General features: G+C 38.9%; 1 protein-coding gene across 5 annotated transcripts in view; it reads left to right on the top strand.

The window, feature by feature from the left end:
• Positions 1 to 17,307, top strand: part of Tpk1 (thiamin pyrophosphokinase 1) — a 328,195-nt gene that overhangs the window by 44,663 nt on the left and 266,225 nt on the right. For 4 of the 5 annotated variants that reach the window (XM_021164683.2, XM_085840651.1, XM_085840653.1 and 1 more), the window contains one exon: positions 3,301 to 3,372. The exons of the other annotated variant lie outside the window; for it this stretch is intronic. In XM_021164683.2, coding sequence (XP_021020342.1) covers positions 3,301 to 3,372 — 72 coding nt within the window. The remainder of the gene's footprint in view (positions 1 to 3,300; positions 3,373 to 17,307) is intronic. 5 annotated transcript variants of the gene reach the window in all.

Consider the following 17,307-nt stretch of genomic DNA (forward strand, 5'->3'; position numbering starts at 1 on the left):
TAATGAGAAGGAGCCACAAGATTACAACATATTGTCAAAGTTAGTGTAAGGCCAAGCAGAGCAATTCAGCCAGAATCTGAAAGAAACCAATCTGAGTAAGTCAGCTTGGGAGGAGCTTTGAGCCAGAACAGATGAGCTGACCAGCCAGCCAGAAGCAAGAAAGAGCTAGAAAGGGTGAACTTATTCAGCAGAATGTCTGAGGTTGAAAACATTCTAGGTCTAGATAAGATTATATGGAGGTTAGAAGCTTCTAGGACTAGGCCTAAGTTAGCAAACAGAGGCAGTTAGTCTCAGAGATGACAAATACATCAGGCGAATAAAATATACTTTTACTGTCCCTACCCACTCCTCCCTTCTCCACCTCTGATATGTTTCTGTTTTCATCTGTCAGTATAATTTGTTTGCTTGGTGTAAGACTCAACAGTTTGATGCTAACACCTAAGTGGTTGATTTACCTTGGACTTTCCTTGGCACCTGTCACCAAGATTACACTTAAAGTCTGCATTCTTATATATCTCCCTTTTTAAAGTTTATATGTATGCATATTTTGTTCACTGAGGTCATTAGAGTCCTTGTAATTGGAATTAAGGACAGTTAATGAACTTCCATGTTGGTGCTGGGAAGTGATCCCTGGCCCTCTGTAAGAGTGGCAAGTGTTCCTCATTGCTGGGCCTTCTCTCCAGCTCCAACGAGGACAGTTCTTTCAGCACCGGTCCACAGTTGTTATCTTTGTTTTTGACTTTCAGACAGGTCTCACTAGGTGCTCCTGGCAAGCTTGGTTTTTACTATGTACACCAGACTGCCTTTGAACTCACAGAGATCCTCCTGCATCTGTGTGCTTAGTGCTGGAATTAAAGATAATGTGCCACCACATTTGGTTGTATTTTAATTTAAAAATAATTTTAAATATGTATATAAAATATTGAGAAAAACAGGAGTTAAAATAAAACAATGAAATAGGTCTTATAAATAGTGTTATTGGGCCAGCAGATGGCTCAATGTGTAAGGGCACTTGTGGTCAAGCCCTGTGGCCTGAGTTCAGTCCTAGGGACCTAAATGCTGGGAGCATCCTGACTCCCTCAAATTATCCTCTGACCAAATACCACACTCTACATTATAAATAAATGAATAGCTACTCAACTAAACAAATAAAAGTTTAAAAGAAATTGCTAAAATAAAATAGTGTCATTATTTGCAGTAGTTATGAGCCACCTTAGCAGATGCCGGGAACTGAAATCAGGTTCTTTGCAAAAGTAGCAAGCACTCTTTTTTTTTTTTTTTGATTTTTAATATTTTTATTACATATTTTCCTCAATTACATTTCCAATGCTATCCCAAAAGTCTCCCATAGCGCCCCCCACTTCCCTACCCACCCATTCCCATTCTTTTGGCCCTGGCATTCCCCTATATTGGGGCATATAAAGTTTGCAAGTCCAATGGGCCTCTCTTTCCATTGATGGCCGACTAGGCCATCTTTCGATACATATGCAGCTAGAGACAAGAGCTCCAGGGTTCTGGTTAGTACATCATGTTGTTCCAACAATAGGGTTGCAGATCCCTTTAGCTCCTTGGGTACTTTCTCTAGCTTCTCCATTGGGAGCCCTGTGATACATCCAATAGCTGACTGTGAACATCCACTCCTGTGTTTGCTAGGCCCCGGCATCGTCTCACAAGAGACAGCTATATTTGGGTCCTTTCAGCAAAATCTTGCTAGTGTATGCAATGGTGTCAGCGTTTAGAAGCTGATTATGGGACGGATCCCTGGATACGGCAGTCTCTAGATGGTCCATCCTTTCATCACAGCTACGAACTTTGTCTCTGTAACTCCTTCCCTGGGTGTTTTGTTCCCAATTCTAAGAAGGAGTAGCAAGCACTCTTAACCACTCAACATTTCAACTCATTCTTGCACCACATACTGCATAAGTACCTCAAGTTCAATTTCAATGACATGTTAAATGTTACTGTTAACATTTGTAATATTATTGTTAATATCCTCCATCATTAGGCTACTGCCCTGTTTTTCACTTTAATTTTTTCTTTTGCGATTATAGTATAATTCCATTGTTTCCTCCTTCCCGGTCATCTCCCTGCATCCCCCCATATCCCATAACTTCCTTTCTTTCAAATTCATGGCATCTGGTATCTGGCATTCCTCATATATTGTTGAATACAATCTTAAACATCTTCTTGCACATATAGCCTGTAAACTTATTCTTGTTTGGATCCCAGTGCATGCATGTAGCTAGTAATAAGATTTGTTGTACACGATGACATCACATTTCATTACCTTATGTTTTTCTGTTTCTAGTAGTGCAAAGGCTTATAGCATGGTTTTTCTTATCACCAAGCAATCATTTGCTTTCTGAAACTGAGGAGTGCTTGAACTGAGCTGGCAGATTCCTAACAGCCTCATTGTAATTTTGTTGTATTATGTACAGTTCACCATAGGAAGTTGAGAGGTGATTCATTTCTGAGTCCCATCCCAGCTTCAGAAACTTGTTTCTTCCTGAACTTGGCTTGTTTTCCCTTACAAAACAATTCAGGAAATAATATTCACCATAACTTTGTAGAGTGTTGTTTGAAGGAGTCATAGACATACTTGAAGTGTTTGTGAGAATGTGGTTTTATATTAGAAAGTTCAAAGTAGGGTGGGATGTAGTGAAAACTATTAACAAGAGTGAGTAGGAATGAATGTGATATAGTTATTACCCGTTCATCCCTAAGTCACACACCACCAGGTTCCAAAAGTGGTAGAGTTTCTAAAACCAGCTGCTAGGGACTCCATCATAGTAGTGGTAGAAAAATTTTAAGGTCAATGGGAGGAGAAGCTCTTGATTTTGCTAAGATTATATGCCCCGGTACCAGAATGCCAGTGCCAGGAAGCAGGAGTGGGTGGGTTGGGGAGCAGTGCAGGGGGAGGGTACAGGGTACTTTTGGAGAGTAAACCAGGAAAGGGGGTAGCATTTGAAATGTAAATGAAGAGAATATCTAATAAAAAATAATAAAAAAAGAAAAATTTTAAGGTTGAGAATTCACATTTCAAATTATGCAAAAAAGTTTACTTTTCTTTTACTATAAACTACTTTCATGATACTTTTCTCAGAGAAATGATGTGAGAGCGAGACGTTCTGAATAAAGTGCGTTCCACTGACATGATCTCTTTAAAAGGAAGGTATATGAGGGTAACAGCTCTTACAGTCTAGCTCTATGTACCCACCGTGGAGCTTAAGATACAGACCCAGATGAGGGGTGGGGCTCAGTTCCTCTAAGTGTGTGCTTTATCTTTTCCTTTTTCTTTAGGAAACTTGAAATACTGCCTTGTGGTTCTTAATCAGCCTTTGGATACACGATTTCGCCATCTTTGGAGAAAAGGTAATCTTCGTTAACATTTAATTGTCTTTGGGACTGAGTAATGTGACTGGCATGTGCCTTGGAACCTAACTGAAACAGAAAAGGTCCTAGTTTGCAGTGTATTCTGTGAGCTAGCCAGTGTCTCATTTTATGGGATTTTTTTTTTTTTTTTATGATGAACAAGATTTCAATAGCTTCATGTCTGACACAAACCAGCTACTCAGAAAATGAAAGCTCCTACAGGAAAATGAAAACTTGTTTCTAAAAAATGAAAGTATGGTTGAAAAAAATTAAAGTATGTATGTTGTTGTGTGTTTATGGTATAATTCTTGGCTTTCTGGTGTCTGAGCACTGTAAGACTCAGGTACCTTTACACATCTGAAACAAAAGGCAGACAGAGGTTCTGCTGATCCAGTAAAGAGCTGAATTTGTAGTCTTCATGTCTATGTTGCTTTCTTGCAGATGAAGGCAGCATAGTAGAGGTTCATGTTAATGTGAGGGGCCTTGGGAATGTAGGTTAAAATAGAGAAAGGAGAGGATAGAGCATCATAGCCTGGTATCTCACCGAGTTTGTAATGGCTCTAGGTTGCTGTCTCTGTCACCATAGATCCCTCATTCCCAGTAGCTTTTGTACAATCACTTCTGTGGTTGTAAAGCCTTGTGACAACAGTGATCTAGGTTGGAAGCAGTACATGGAACTGTTAAACTAAGGCAGAACGTGGAAACATGGAAAATTTGTTGCATTGCACAAATCTTACAATTAACTATGCCGTGCCCAAAGCTTCCATTATATACCTCTGAACTTTTAGAGAAAAGGCTGTTTTGAAAATTTATTTTATGTCTGTTCTTTAAAGATTTAGTTGATAATATTTATGAAATTTAATTTAAATACCCATGTGAAGAATGGTACAAATGATCTTTACCTTTCCTGTTTGGTTCTCTTGAATTTTTCTAGCTCTTCAGGGGGTCTTCCTCTGTCATATCTGAGCCATACAACTCTGGAAAGGGTCCAGAGCCTCATAGCCTTTTCTATAAACACAGACATAAAGCCTTTCTCCCAAGTTAAGCATGTCCTTTCGTCAGTAACCGCAAGAGTTAAGCTTGACCTTTCTCCCAGAGGAATAATAATGACCACAAAACTCAAAATCATACCCATTTTCATTCAAAACAAATGAAGTAAACAAAGCAAATACTGAATGAGCTTATTTTTAGGCTTTTTTTCTAATCTGTCATGTCAGGATATTTAACTCAAAATTCCGGTGAAGCCCATGTTCGAACAATATGAGTTACCCTGAAAGACCCCACCCCTTTTTTCTTTTTACCTAGAACATTTTATTTTCATACAATCTCCCTGTAAGTTTTCTTGGAGGCTGTAGTCTTTCTGCCTACAGCAGAGGTCCCAGCACCTCTGGGCCCAAACTCTTGTATCAGTTTCTATTGTGGGGAGGATTCCACACATGGGTCAGGTAAAATCTATATTCTCTTCTATCTTTAAGAACAATTAAACCAAACTTATAATTCTATCCTATGATTAGATACTTATAGGAAGCAGGCGGCTTTTACTTGACTCCTGGAGCCACTATCCTGTCCTTTTCCACAGGAGGGGAACTCAGAGCTTGTAAGCTGACTCTATCTTGTGTTCCTTTGTTTAAGATTCCCATGCTTGAGTCATCACATGACTCCTCTCACAGAGAAACCCTGCTCCCTTCCTTTCAGACCTGCTTTACTGCATCTGAATCCATCTGAGAATCCTAAATAGTGAACATTCACCTACCATGTTGGACGTCATCTGCTGTGTGTAAATTTTTGGAGCACGGTTCCCCTTGCTTGGTCTCCTTGCTCCAAGATCACTACTCTGCTAGCTCCACTTCCATTGGCACCACTTGTGCTCCACTGAACACCCTGTATCTGACCTTGCCACCTCCAACAACTGCCTGGTCTTACCCGTTAGCTCCATGAAAGTAAAACACTGCAGACTAAATTTTAAAACTGACCAGATAACTCAAAGGCTGCGCGAAGAAAATCCTGCCCCATCCTCCATGGCCTCCACCATTGCCTGCAGAGGCCACAAACTATTGGTGCCCTGAGAAACCTACATTGTAGTTCCTTTCTGTCCCCATGTCTGGTCTAATTCCCAATCCTCTCTCTCCTCTTCCTGTCCTGCCCTGAAATCCCACCTCTCTTTTGCCCAGTGATTGGCTTCTGCCACCTTTATTTAACCAATCAAAAATTAGAGAAACTCCCCCTATAAAAGGGTTAGAGAATATTGAGACTTTCTATATTTTTTAAAAATGAATTTTCTTTTTTATAGTTCATGAAGTTTTGATGAATGTTTTTAGACGTAACTACTTGTCTTATTATTTTGTAGATTTCATTTAATCTGGCAATTAAAAATAAATATTTAGGTAGAGAAATAGAAATGGCCAAACAAAGCAATATGAGACTAAAAGCATATGGAAATACCATGGAGTTTGTGCAGTGTTCGCCATCTACTGCTGGACGTGTGGTTAAGTGTGGCTAACCTATTTAGTGAAATTCTGTTGGCAAAAGCTTATTTTTACTTTGTGAGCAGATACCAATTGGATATAGCTTTTTGGCTCATGTCTGCCTACCCCTCTCAGTGCAGGCCCTGTGCATGCTTTCAATTAAAAAAAAATATATATATATATATATAGTCATATCATTTTGTCCATTTCTTCCTACCTTCAACCACTGCCAAGCTAACTTCTTGGCAAATTCATGGCCATTTTTTTCTTTATTGTTACATATTGATCCTAGCCCACTTTAGTGGACACTGTGGTATCCTTGGACCATTGCCACAACTGTTTCCATGCTAGTGAGACCTTATTTTAGATAACAGCAGTCTTACCTTTCTTCATTCTGAGTCTCTTCAAAGGTGTTCTGACCCCTGAGCTGCTTCTGTCCTGGTGCATCTTTTTTTTTTTTTTCAGGCTTTGTTGTTGTCATCAGAGGAGCTCTGGGATCAGTCTGGGTATCTCTCAGAAGAACTTCCCTGGTAGCTGCCTCACAACCAATCCCACTCTCTCTCAGTTGGGACTCTTATCCACAGGAGGGGGAGCAGGTAGCAGGGCATCTTTTTTGGCTCAGATATGCACAGCTAGGCACTTTCTGAAGGGTCAGTCTCTGAGTTCTTTGTATCAGAACTTGGCACTGCATGTTGCAGATGGTGGACTACCAAGGAGAGTTTCTCTCTGTTCCTTATTGCTTTTCCTCATGCATGCAGGCCTCATGCCTCCTGTCTGCTTCTTTGTGTGTGTGTGTCTTTGTGTGCATGTGTATTCCTTGCTTTTGTGTATCCTTGTGTTTCTAACTCTCACTGTGATAGAATGGTTACATAATGCAGGCATGGTGTCCATAATCATCATTGTCTTTTATTCGTCTACCTACCGATTCTAAACAGTATTTTACACTTAATTTAACTGCCACCAAATCTTGGTTCTGTATCATAGCTCTGCAATATTATATTAATATAGTAAAGCTGAAGCCATGTAAATCTACAGGCCAAGAGCTATTATCTTAATAAAAATATGCTTAGCATTTTATAGTAAATTTAAAGCTGATTTTATTTTTAGGGAACAAAGATATTATTAGGAATGTTGATTTTTTTATTTGTTTAGGGGAAAAAAGGAGGATGCTATGAAAGAATTGATTCCACATAATTGTCCTCAGAGCTCTACATGTGTGCTGTGGCATGTGTCCTCCACATGTAATGAGCAAAGACACAATTAATGACCACTGAGCAGCAAGAATCAGTTTTCTCCAGGGACAAGTTCCCTGATAGATTATACAGGCCCAGTGGTCAGCGTAAAGATATGTTCGTATGTATAATAAGTACAGAAGAATCAAGATATAAGTTTAATGTACTCAAATATATATGAAATTCTCAAAATTTAAAGAAATAAAAGAATATTTAAAAGGAAAAAAATATATATTTTTTCTCCAATGCTATCCCAAAAGTCCCCCATACCCCCCCCCCCCACTTCTCTACCCACCCATTCCCATTCTTTTGGCCCTGGCATTCCCCTGTGTTGGGGCATATAAAGTTTGTAAGTCCAATGGGCCTCTCTTTCCAGTGATGGCCGACTAGGCCATCTTTTGATACATATGCAGCTAGAGACAAGAGCTCCGGGGTACTGGTTAGTTCATCATGTTGTTCCCCCTATAGGGTTGCAGATCCCTTTAACTCCTTGGGTACTTTCTCTAGCTTCTCCATTGGGAGCCCTGTGATCCATCCAATAGCTGACTGTGAGCATCCACTTCTGTGTTTGCTAGGCCCCGGCATAGTCTCACAAGAGACAGCTATATCTGGGTCCTTTCAGCAAAATCTTGCTAGTGTATGCAATGGTGTCAGCATTTGGAAGCTGATTATGGGATGGATTCCTGGATATGGCAGTCTCTAGATGGTCCATCCTTTCATCTCAGCTCCAAACTTTGTCTCTGTAACTCCTTCCATGGGTGTTTTGTTCCCAATTCTAAGAAGGGGCATAGTGTCCACACTTTGGTCTTCATTCTTCTTGAGTTTCATGCGTTTAGCAAATTGTATCTTATATCTTGGGTATCCTAAGTTTTGGGCTAATATCCACTTATCAGTGAATACATATTGTGTGAGTTCCTTTGTGATTGTGTTACCTCACTCAAGATGATGCCCTCCAGGTCCATCCATTTGGCTAGGAATTTCATAAATTCATTCTTTTTAATAGCTGAGTAGTACTCCATTGTGTAAATGTAACATAATTTCTGTATCCATTCCTCTGTTGAGGGGCATCTGGGTTCTTTCCAGCTTCTGGCTATTATAAATAAGGCTGCTATGAACATATTGGAGCATGTGTCCTTTTTACCGGTTGGAACATCTTCTGGATATATGCCCAGGAGAGAGGTATTGCTGGATCCTCTGGTAGTACTATGTCCAATTTTCTGAGGAACCGCCAGACTGATTTCCAGAGTGGTTGTACAAGCTTGCAATCCCACCAACAATGGAGGAGTGTTCCTCTTTCTCCTCTTTCTCCACATCCTATATTAAAAACTGTATTATGTTTCAGAATTTATTATCAAGAAAGTGTAAAGGTAACTCACATAGCAGAACAAATATTGGGAAACTTTGTATCTGAGTGAGACAAAGTCTTAGTTACTTTTCTGTGACTTTAAAGACACAGTGATCTAGGCAGTTTATAGCAGAAAGAGTTCACTGAGGACTTACAGTTTCAGAATGTGAGTTCATGACCATCTTGGCAGGGAGCATTGCAGCAGGTAGGTAAGCACAGCTCTGGAACAATAGTAGGTAGTTAAGAGCTCACATCTTGAAACAGGAACCATGGGGGAAGGGAAGGAGGGAGGGAGACAGGGAGGGAGGGAGGGAGGAAGGGATGAAGGAAGGGAAGGAGGAAGAGAGAGAGCGCACAAGTGAGAGTAGGAGCACCTAACAGGAATGGAATGGACTTTGGAAACCTCAGAGCTGAGTCCCAGTGATATGTCTCCTCCAACAAGGGGCAGACCTAGTAATCCTTCCCAAGCATTTCTACCAACTGGGAGCCAAGTATCCAAAATATGAACAGAAGTGACCCAAGTGAAACTCAAACTACCACAGATGCACACATGCATATGGGAAACTCTTACAGTCTAATAATAAAAGCAAGAAGGGTCCATTTTTTAAAAATGGACAGAGGATCTGAATAGACATTATTTATTTATTTATTTATTTTATTAGATATTTTTCTCATTTGCATTTCACATGCTATCCCGAAAGTCCTCTATACCCTAATCTGATAGGATGCATGGGATAATTCCAATATTTCTGTATCTGTTGAAGCCTGTTTTGTGACTGATTATATGGTCAATTTTGGAGAAGGTACCATGAGGTGCTGAGAAGAAGGTATGTCCTTTTGTTTTAGGATAAAATGTTCTGTAGATATGTTAAATCCATTTGTTTCATAACTTCTGTTAGTTTCACTGTGTCTCTCTTTAGTTTCTGTTTCCATGATCTGTCCATTGATGAGAGTGGGTTGTTAAAGTCTCCCACTATTACTGTATGCAGTGCAATGTGTGCTTTGAGCTTTACTAAAGTTTCCTTAATGAATGTGGCTGCCCTTGCATTTGAAGCATAGATATTCAGAATTGAGAGTTCCTCTTGGAAGATTTTACCTTTGATGAGTATGAAGTGCCCCTCCTTGTCTTTTTTGATAACTTTGGGTTGGAAGTTGATTTTATTTGATATTAGAATGGTTACTCCAGCTTGTTTCTTGGGACCATTTGCTTAGAAAATTGTTTTCCAGCCTTTGACTCTGAGATAGTGCCTGTCTTTGTCCCTGAGATGGGTTTCCTGTATGCTGCAAAATGTTGCGTCCTGTTTATGTAGCCAGTCTGTTAATATATGTCTTTTTATTGGGGAATTGAGTCCATTGATATTAAGAGATATTAAGGAAAAGTTATTGTTATTTCCTGTTATTTTTGTTGTTAGAGTTGGGATTCTGTTCTTGGGCCTATCTTCTTTTAGGTTTGTTGAAGGATTACTTTCTTTTTCTAGGGCGTCATTTCCCTCCTTGGGTTGGAGTTTTCCCTTTGTTATCTTTTGAAGGGTTGGATTTGTGGAAAGATATTGTATGAATTTGGTTTTGTCATGGAATATTTTGGTTTCTCCATATATGGTAATTGAGAGTATTTCTGGGTATAGTAGCCTGGGCTAGCATTTGTGTTCTCTTAGGGTGTATAACATCTGTCCAGGATCTTCTGGCTTTCATAGTCTCTGGTGAGAAGTCTTGAGTATTTCTAATAGGTCTGCCTTTATATGTTACTTGACCTTTTTCCCTTAGTGCTTTTAATATTCTATCTTTATTTAGTGCATTTGTTGTTCTGATTATTATGTGTCAGGGGAATTTCCTTTCTGGTCCAGTCTATTTGGAGTTCTGTGGGATTCTTGTATGTTCATGGGAAGTTTTCTTATATAATTTTGTTGAAGATATTTGCTGGCCCTTTAAGTTGAAAATCTTCATTGTCATCTATACCTATTATCTGTAGGTTTGGTCTTCTCATTGTGTCCTGGACTTCCTGGATGTTTTGGGTTAGGATCTTTTTGCATTTTGCATTTTCTTTGTTGTGCCCATGTTCTCTATGGAATCTTCTGCACCTGAGATTCTCTCTTCTATCTCTTGTATTCTGTTGCCGATGCTCACATCTATGGTTCCTGATTCCTTTCCTAGAATTTCTATCTCCAGAGTTGTATCCCTTTGTGATTTCTTTATTGTTTCTACTTCCATTTTTAGGTACTGGATGGTTTTGTTCAATTCTTTCACCTGTTTGGTAGTATTTTCCTATAACTCTTTAAAAGATTTTTGTGTTTCCTCTTTAAGGGCTTCTAGCTGTTTGCCTGTGTTCTCTTGTCTTTCTTTCTTTCTTTTTTTTTGTTTTTGTTTTTGTTTTGTTGTTGTTGTTTTTGTTTTCCGAGACTGGGTTTCTCTGTATATCCCTGGCTGTCCTGGAACTCACTTTGTAGACCAGGCTGGCCTCGAACTCAGAAATCCGCCTGTCTCTGCCTCCCGAGTGCTCTCATGTCTTTCTTTAAGGAAGTTATTTATTTCCTTCTTAAAGTCCTCCATCATCATCATGAGAAGTGACTTTAGATCCATATTTTCTCTTTCTGGTGTGATGGTGTATCCAGGACTTGCTATGGTGGGAGAGTTTGGTTCTGATGATGCCAAGTAACCTTGGTTTCTGTTGCTTCTGTTCTTATGCTTGCCTCCTGCCATCTGATTATCTGATGTGCTTGCTGCCCTCAGTATATCTGATTGGAACCTGTCCTTCTTATTATCCCAGTTGATTCAGGACTCCACAGAGTCCAACTTTCTCTGTGATCCTGTGATTCCGGGATCTTGTGAACCTGAGATTCTGGATGTGTCATAGTTCTTGGCAGTCAAGCTTCCTCTGAGACCCTGAGATCCTGGTGTGAACAAGCTCCTGGTATCCTGAAATCCTAAGATCCTGGGCATGTTACGGCTTCTGAAAATGGTGTCTCTTCTGGGGACTGTGGGGCTGTCTGGTGTGTTTGAAACCAAAGTATACCAGCACTGATCAGAAGGAACCCAAGCTGCTGGTCAGGCAGGGTTCCTGTGTCCTTGCTCCTGTTGTCACTGGTCTGTCACGATTGGTTTGAAACAGATGTTGTGTTCCACTCACCAGTGATCCTGTGCTTTCTAGAGCACCTGCAGTGTGTTGAGTCCTCTGGGGACCTTGGGACAGTCTGCAGAATTTGTGCCCATGGTGGCTGGGAGATGGAGCTCCTGTAAAGACTTTTTTTTTTTTTTTTTTGTGGAAAATATGCACATGCCCAACATGCACATACCTGTGAAAAAATGCTCACCATCATAGAAGTCGGAACAGTAGTAAGATAAGATACCATGTCATACCCACTAAATTCTGTTTAGAATAAGAGTTGATAGATTGTGGAGAAATCAAAAGTCAGACACACTGCTGAGAGGAATGTCAATGGTGGAATAACTTTGAAAACCACTTGAACCTTCCTCAGAGTTATCACTGAGCCTATTTCTACTTCTAGATTCAAGCACAAGAGAAATGAGAGAACATGTACATATGAACATCCATAACAATATTACTCAGTTACAAAAAAGAATGAGGCACTGGTATGTTATAAATTTAATGAACCTTGAATATAGTGATCTAAGTGACAGGATCGAGGCACAAAAGACAACCTCTTACAACTCAATTAAAATTAAATTCTCCAAACTGTAGAATTTACAGAGCTAGGAAATACATTCATGCAAGCTTAATACTTTGTGGTTGGGAGTCAGAGACTTATTGAAGTTAATCTCATATTGATAAAATGTTCGCAAGTCAATTTTATAATTGTTGCACCATTTTGTGAACTTACTAAACCATGGATTATATGCTTAGGTGTGTTGGTTTGTGTATGTGAATTACATTCCCGAGGGCATTACACCAACAGCGGTCGGCATTAAAGCATGGCCTAGTGTTTTCTAGTCTTTTTCAACAATGAGATGCTCCTCTATGAGATTTAACATAGCAAGGTTTAAACACTCTGTTCTCATTTTTGGAAATATTTATGCAGTAAGTGTGGAAATCTACCCTGTTGTCCTAGCATAGTATTTTGGACACAGAAAGTATGGAGTGGAGATCACAAATTTAGATTTCTAACTGATTTGTTTGTTGAGTTATTTATTTATTCATTAAATAAGACTGTTCTGGTATATTTTCAGAAATAGTGGTTTGGAATTCAGAAGGACATTATTTTGTTTTATAATTATTATTTTAAATACAGCTCTTATTAGCTGCTATGATAATGGCCTTGGTAAGTTTAGATGATAACACAACTAAAATTCCATGGAACACCAGTTCTTATCCATCTCTTACACCTGAGAAAATAACATGTATAATGTTATATTTGGAAGATCCTCTTTCTCTTATGAATACTTTCTCCATCTCATCTGCATATAAAAATTGGTGATTAAATTGTAGATCATCTTTAGTATCTAATGATCAAATCTTCATTCTTTTTAACATTGTGGTAAGCAATTACTTCTTTGTGATATGTCTTGGAACATGAGAAGTTCTAGTGCTTCATGAAATGAAATACTTGGTACAGAAGAACAAAGCTGTTTATTTTTTCATAGTGTGATTGATTGAAGAAGCTAGATAGAAATGTCCATTGTTACTGTTTTTTGTGTATTTCCCTCTTCTTAATATTGTTTTAATTATCAGATCAAAGAGTGACTTTAGTTTACTTTAATTAGAACATACTTGCTTGAAATATTTTTTGCTAAGGATAAGCTTTCTGTTGAAGAGTGTAAGAGACATTCATTATAAGCATTAAATTCTTAATTAAAGAAACTTAATTCTGAGGAAATTTATCTTCTTGATTTAACAAGTAACCAAAATGTTCCAAGAAAAGGAAATATCCTTAGGAGCCTGCCACTACAGAGACCTTAAGCCTCTTGTCTAATAGTATGCTCTGACTTAGTGATCATTCAAAATGCTTATTAAATTTCTAAACAAATGAACTGTGATTCTTGCAGATCTGGGATTATACAGGCAGAAGCACAAGATCCTTTTCTTGATAGGATTTGCAGACTGGCAGTTTCTGGAATCAGTACTTAAGGATTTACAGCACACTTGGGATTTTATACCATTGAATTGGTCAGGATGCTTTAAAGAGTTTGAGAGGCAGGAAAGTGTCAGAAATCATCTAGAAAAGGCTAAAGGCAGGCAAATGAGTTTTCTGGAGAAAGCTCACTATTTTGCATGGCTATGATGGGTAAAACCTGAATTGCAGAGCCTTCAGAGAATTTTATCCCAGGATTGCTTCACGCTGCTAATATGCCTTTTCCTCTTACTATTACATAGCCTAATGATTCTTGGGCATCAGCCCACTCTGTTAAGCAATTTTTCTGCTGTTTGATATGAAAGACTTTTATGAATTAATTCTGTTTAGATGGATTATTGATTTTACATAATTCCTGATTTAATTCAAATAATTTTAGGAAGGAAGTTTTAAGAGATGGTTTTAGTTGTTTTGCCAGAAAGACATAATAAAGTTAGAATCATGAATGTGCCTATTCCTCTCAGAATATTCTGTAAAGGCTGCATGACAAGGAATACAGTGAGCTTCCACAATTACACTAAAAACAGGAATAGAATTTGTGATCAAGGAAAGTATTCATTCTATGTCTGAGCCAAGAATGAAGCCACAGGTGTGCACTATGTTAAAGTGAGGCTGTGAGAACCTGTTGCTTTGAACTTACAATTAGCTTATAGAATGAAATATTGCTTTGAACGTAATATCAACATCCTTCTGTAACTCCCCTTTTTTGTAAACATTTTATCTATAAGGTAATTTTCTAAAGAACATTCATCTAAGAAGGTATAAGAAAGCCAAAGAAGGCATTTGGGGCTCAGCCCTATCCACCAAATGTGTGTTTGTCTATATAAATGTACATACATATGTATGTAGGTATATGCATATGTATGTAAGTATAGATGACTACTTGTAGAGTTGATGAGACAGGTGGTCATGCTCAACTACTGTGTGTGTGTGTGTGTGTGTGTGCGCGCATGTGCTCGCGTACAAGTATGTGTACATCTGTGCTTCTCTGTTTAAATGATTTTCTTATCTTTTCTCTCTGGTTCATGAAGAGTTAGTGAGTTCCAAGCATCTCTTGGCCAGCCCTTGAGCCAGGAAGAAAAGAAACCAGTGTTTATTAACACAAAATGATATGGGAAAAGAAACCAGTGCTTATTTTATTAGCACTAACTAGTAAGAGAGTATTACAAGGCCAGAGATTACCAATTTTTGGCCTTAGTTCAACTCTGTATCCCTCTAAATACTATTCATTCTAAAGACTGGGGCAGGCTCCTGACAGGAAAGGAAAGCTTTACCCATGAGCATTTATAATCCCTCAGGCAAATGGGACCCAAAGTGAGAAATAAGGCCCTGTACGCAAGCAGTCTTGTGTAATGGTGCCTGTGGACTGCTGGAGTTCTATGGGGGTCTTTGGGGATAGAGAACTATGTGACACACACACACAGATCAGGAGTCTGTTAGAAAACTGCTAGAGGCAGAAATGCCATTCCTGATAATAAATTTCAAGGAAATCAAAAGTGATGTTTCAAAATGAAAAAAAGAAAGAAAAACAAAAACCCACCAGTGTGATGTTGAGTTCTTTATTTTATTATACTGCATGGAAGGGAACAGTTGTTCTGTAGTGGAGTTAGGAGTCCTGGTATGCTGCCTATAGTAGTGCCTTCTTTTGCCTTCTGTATTATAGTGGACATTTCACATGAGGCTTTGGCTGGAATTATAGGGGTCGGGACTTGTTTAGAAGATCAGAAAAGTCTGTAAGCCAAAATTGGCAGATTATACACAGAGTATTTTATAATATTGAAAAGTAAATGTTGCCTTAGGATTAACAAGTCTGTTTTATGAAGAGAGGTAGAAATACAGTGAAAAAATAATAAAATATTGCAAGTCAGAAACCATTAGACAAATTGTATTTGAGCAATATAATAACTTGAAGTCATAACAACTTGAACAAATTCTATTTGAAACATCTATTCTGAGCCAAAAACTTGTGTTTCCTTTCCTTGTATGATTAACAGAGGTGACCTGTGTGGAGAAGTCTGCTTAGCAGCCTTGCTATTGTCTGCTGATCTGTAGAAACATATAAAGGCAAGAAACACTGAGTACACACACACACACACACACACACACACACACACACATACACACACACACTCATACACAGACATATATATCAATGGTTAAAGAAACAGAGGCCATAAAATTTGGAGGAAGAAGAGGGTGAGCAAGGGAAGGAGTAGAAAGAGAGGGGGGAAACATTGTAATTATATTTTAGTTAAATTTTTGAAAAATCAGGAAAGGTTTTGCGAGATGTCTAAGAGATTCCATACCTAAAAACCTTTGTTCCTTCCCTGAGACTCATATTGCTGAAGGAGAGAACCAATTCCTACAGCTCTGACTACCATGTAGTGCCATGGCATGGTTACCTCCCTCCAACCCCAAACACACTATGCTGGTATTAGTCATGATTCTTTAGAATTACAGAACTTATAGAACAACCCCCCTCTCTCTCTGAGATTTATTGGAATGACAAACAAGCTGCACTCCAACTAATCCAACAACAGCTATGAATGAAAAGTCCAAGAACTCAGTAGTCTTTTCTAGTTAGTTTGGCTAGAAGTCATTTTTGTCAGATATAGAATAGTAATGCCTGCTTGTTCCCAGTACAGTTTATTTAACTGCCTTACAGCATGTATATACCTGTTGTTAGTATAAATGATTTTAAATATACTACATTTCCACTCTCCATTTTCTTGCTCTCTCTCCTCTCTATACTCACAAATAGTTCCATTTTCTTCCACTAAAACTTTTCCAAGAAAAATATGAAAATGCATGCTGCTCCTGGTTACATACAGACGTAAATTGTCACATGCACACACACAAACGTATTCATAGATACTTATGCCTTACCTTTTTAGAAATGGTAAATCAACTAAAAAGTTTGGTTTTGTATCCTGATTATCTTCCCATAAACAATACCTCACTGATATCCCGGACAGAGAATATTTTTAATTCTTTTTCAGAATGGCATAATGCCCTATGATATTGTTATTACTGTTATATAGGGTACTATCCAATAACATATAGACATTTACTTGCTTTCCAATATTCTGTTTATTCAGAGGCTACAGTGAGTGTACACATATATGTGTGTATATATATATATATATATATACATGCAGATCAATGTGGAAGTTTTCCTATGTACTGACTCATTTTAATTAAGTCAGAAAATCATAGTAGCTGGAACTATAGAACTGAAGACTAGTTTTCATGTTAAAAGAAAAAAAAAACAAAAACAAAAAAAAACCCGAGGTGCTACAGCTCTCCATACCCAAATACCACCAAGAGAGAGCTGATCTCCAAGGAGTGCTGACACACCTGTGAGCACAGGTAAGACCACCACTTCTACTCTGAGGGATCCACCCAGAGCCCTCAGAACACAGGAATCGAGGAGCAGCCTGGGGTAGGATCCTTCCAGTTTCCATCTGTGCCCAGAGCTGAACCTGTGGCACAGCTCTCCATACCCAAATACTGCTGGGAGAGAGCTGGTCTCCCAGGAATGCTGGCACACCTGTAAGCACAGATAAGACCACCACTTCTGCTCTGAGGGACCCACACAAGCTATCAGTACACAGGAAACAAGGAACAGCAAGGGACAAGATTCTTCCGGTTTCCTGGTATGCCCTGGAGCTGACACTGTGGCACAGCTCTCCATACCCAAATTCCTCCCAGAGAGATCCCATTTCCCAGGAATACTGACACACACTGCCTTGCAAGAGGGACAAGCCACAGTCAGAGACAACAAGACCAGCTAACACCACAAACAAACA

This window comes from Mus caroli, unplaced genomic scaffold (genome assembly GCF_978045245.1).
Source record: "Mus caroli unplaced genomic scaffold, Mus_caroli_1 scaffold_7, whole genome shotgun sequence".
Classification (NCBI taxonomy): domain Eukaryota; kingdom Metazoa; phylum Chordata; class Mammalia; order Rodentia; family Muridae; genus Mus; species Mus caroli.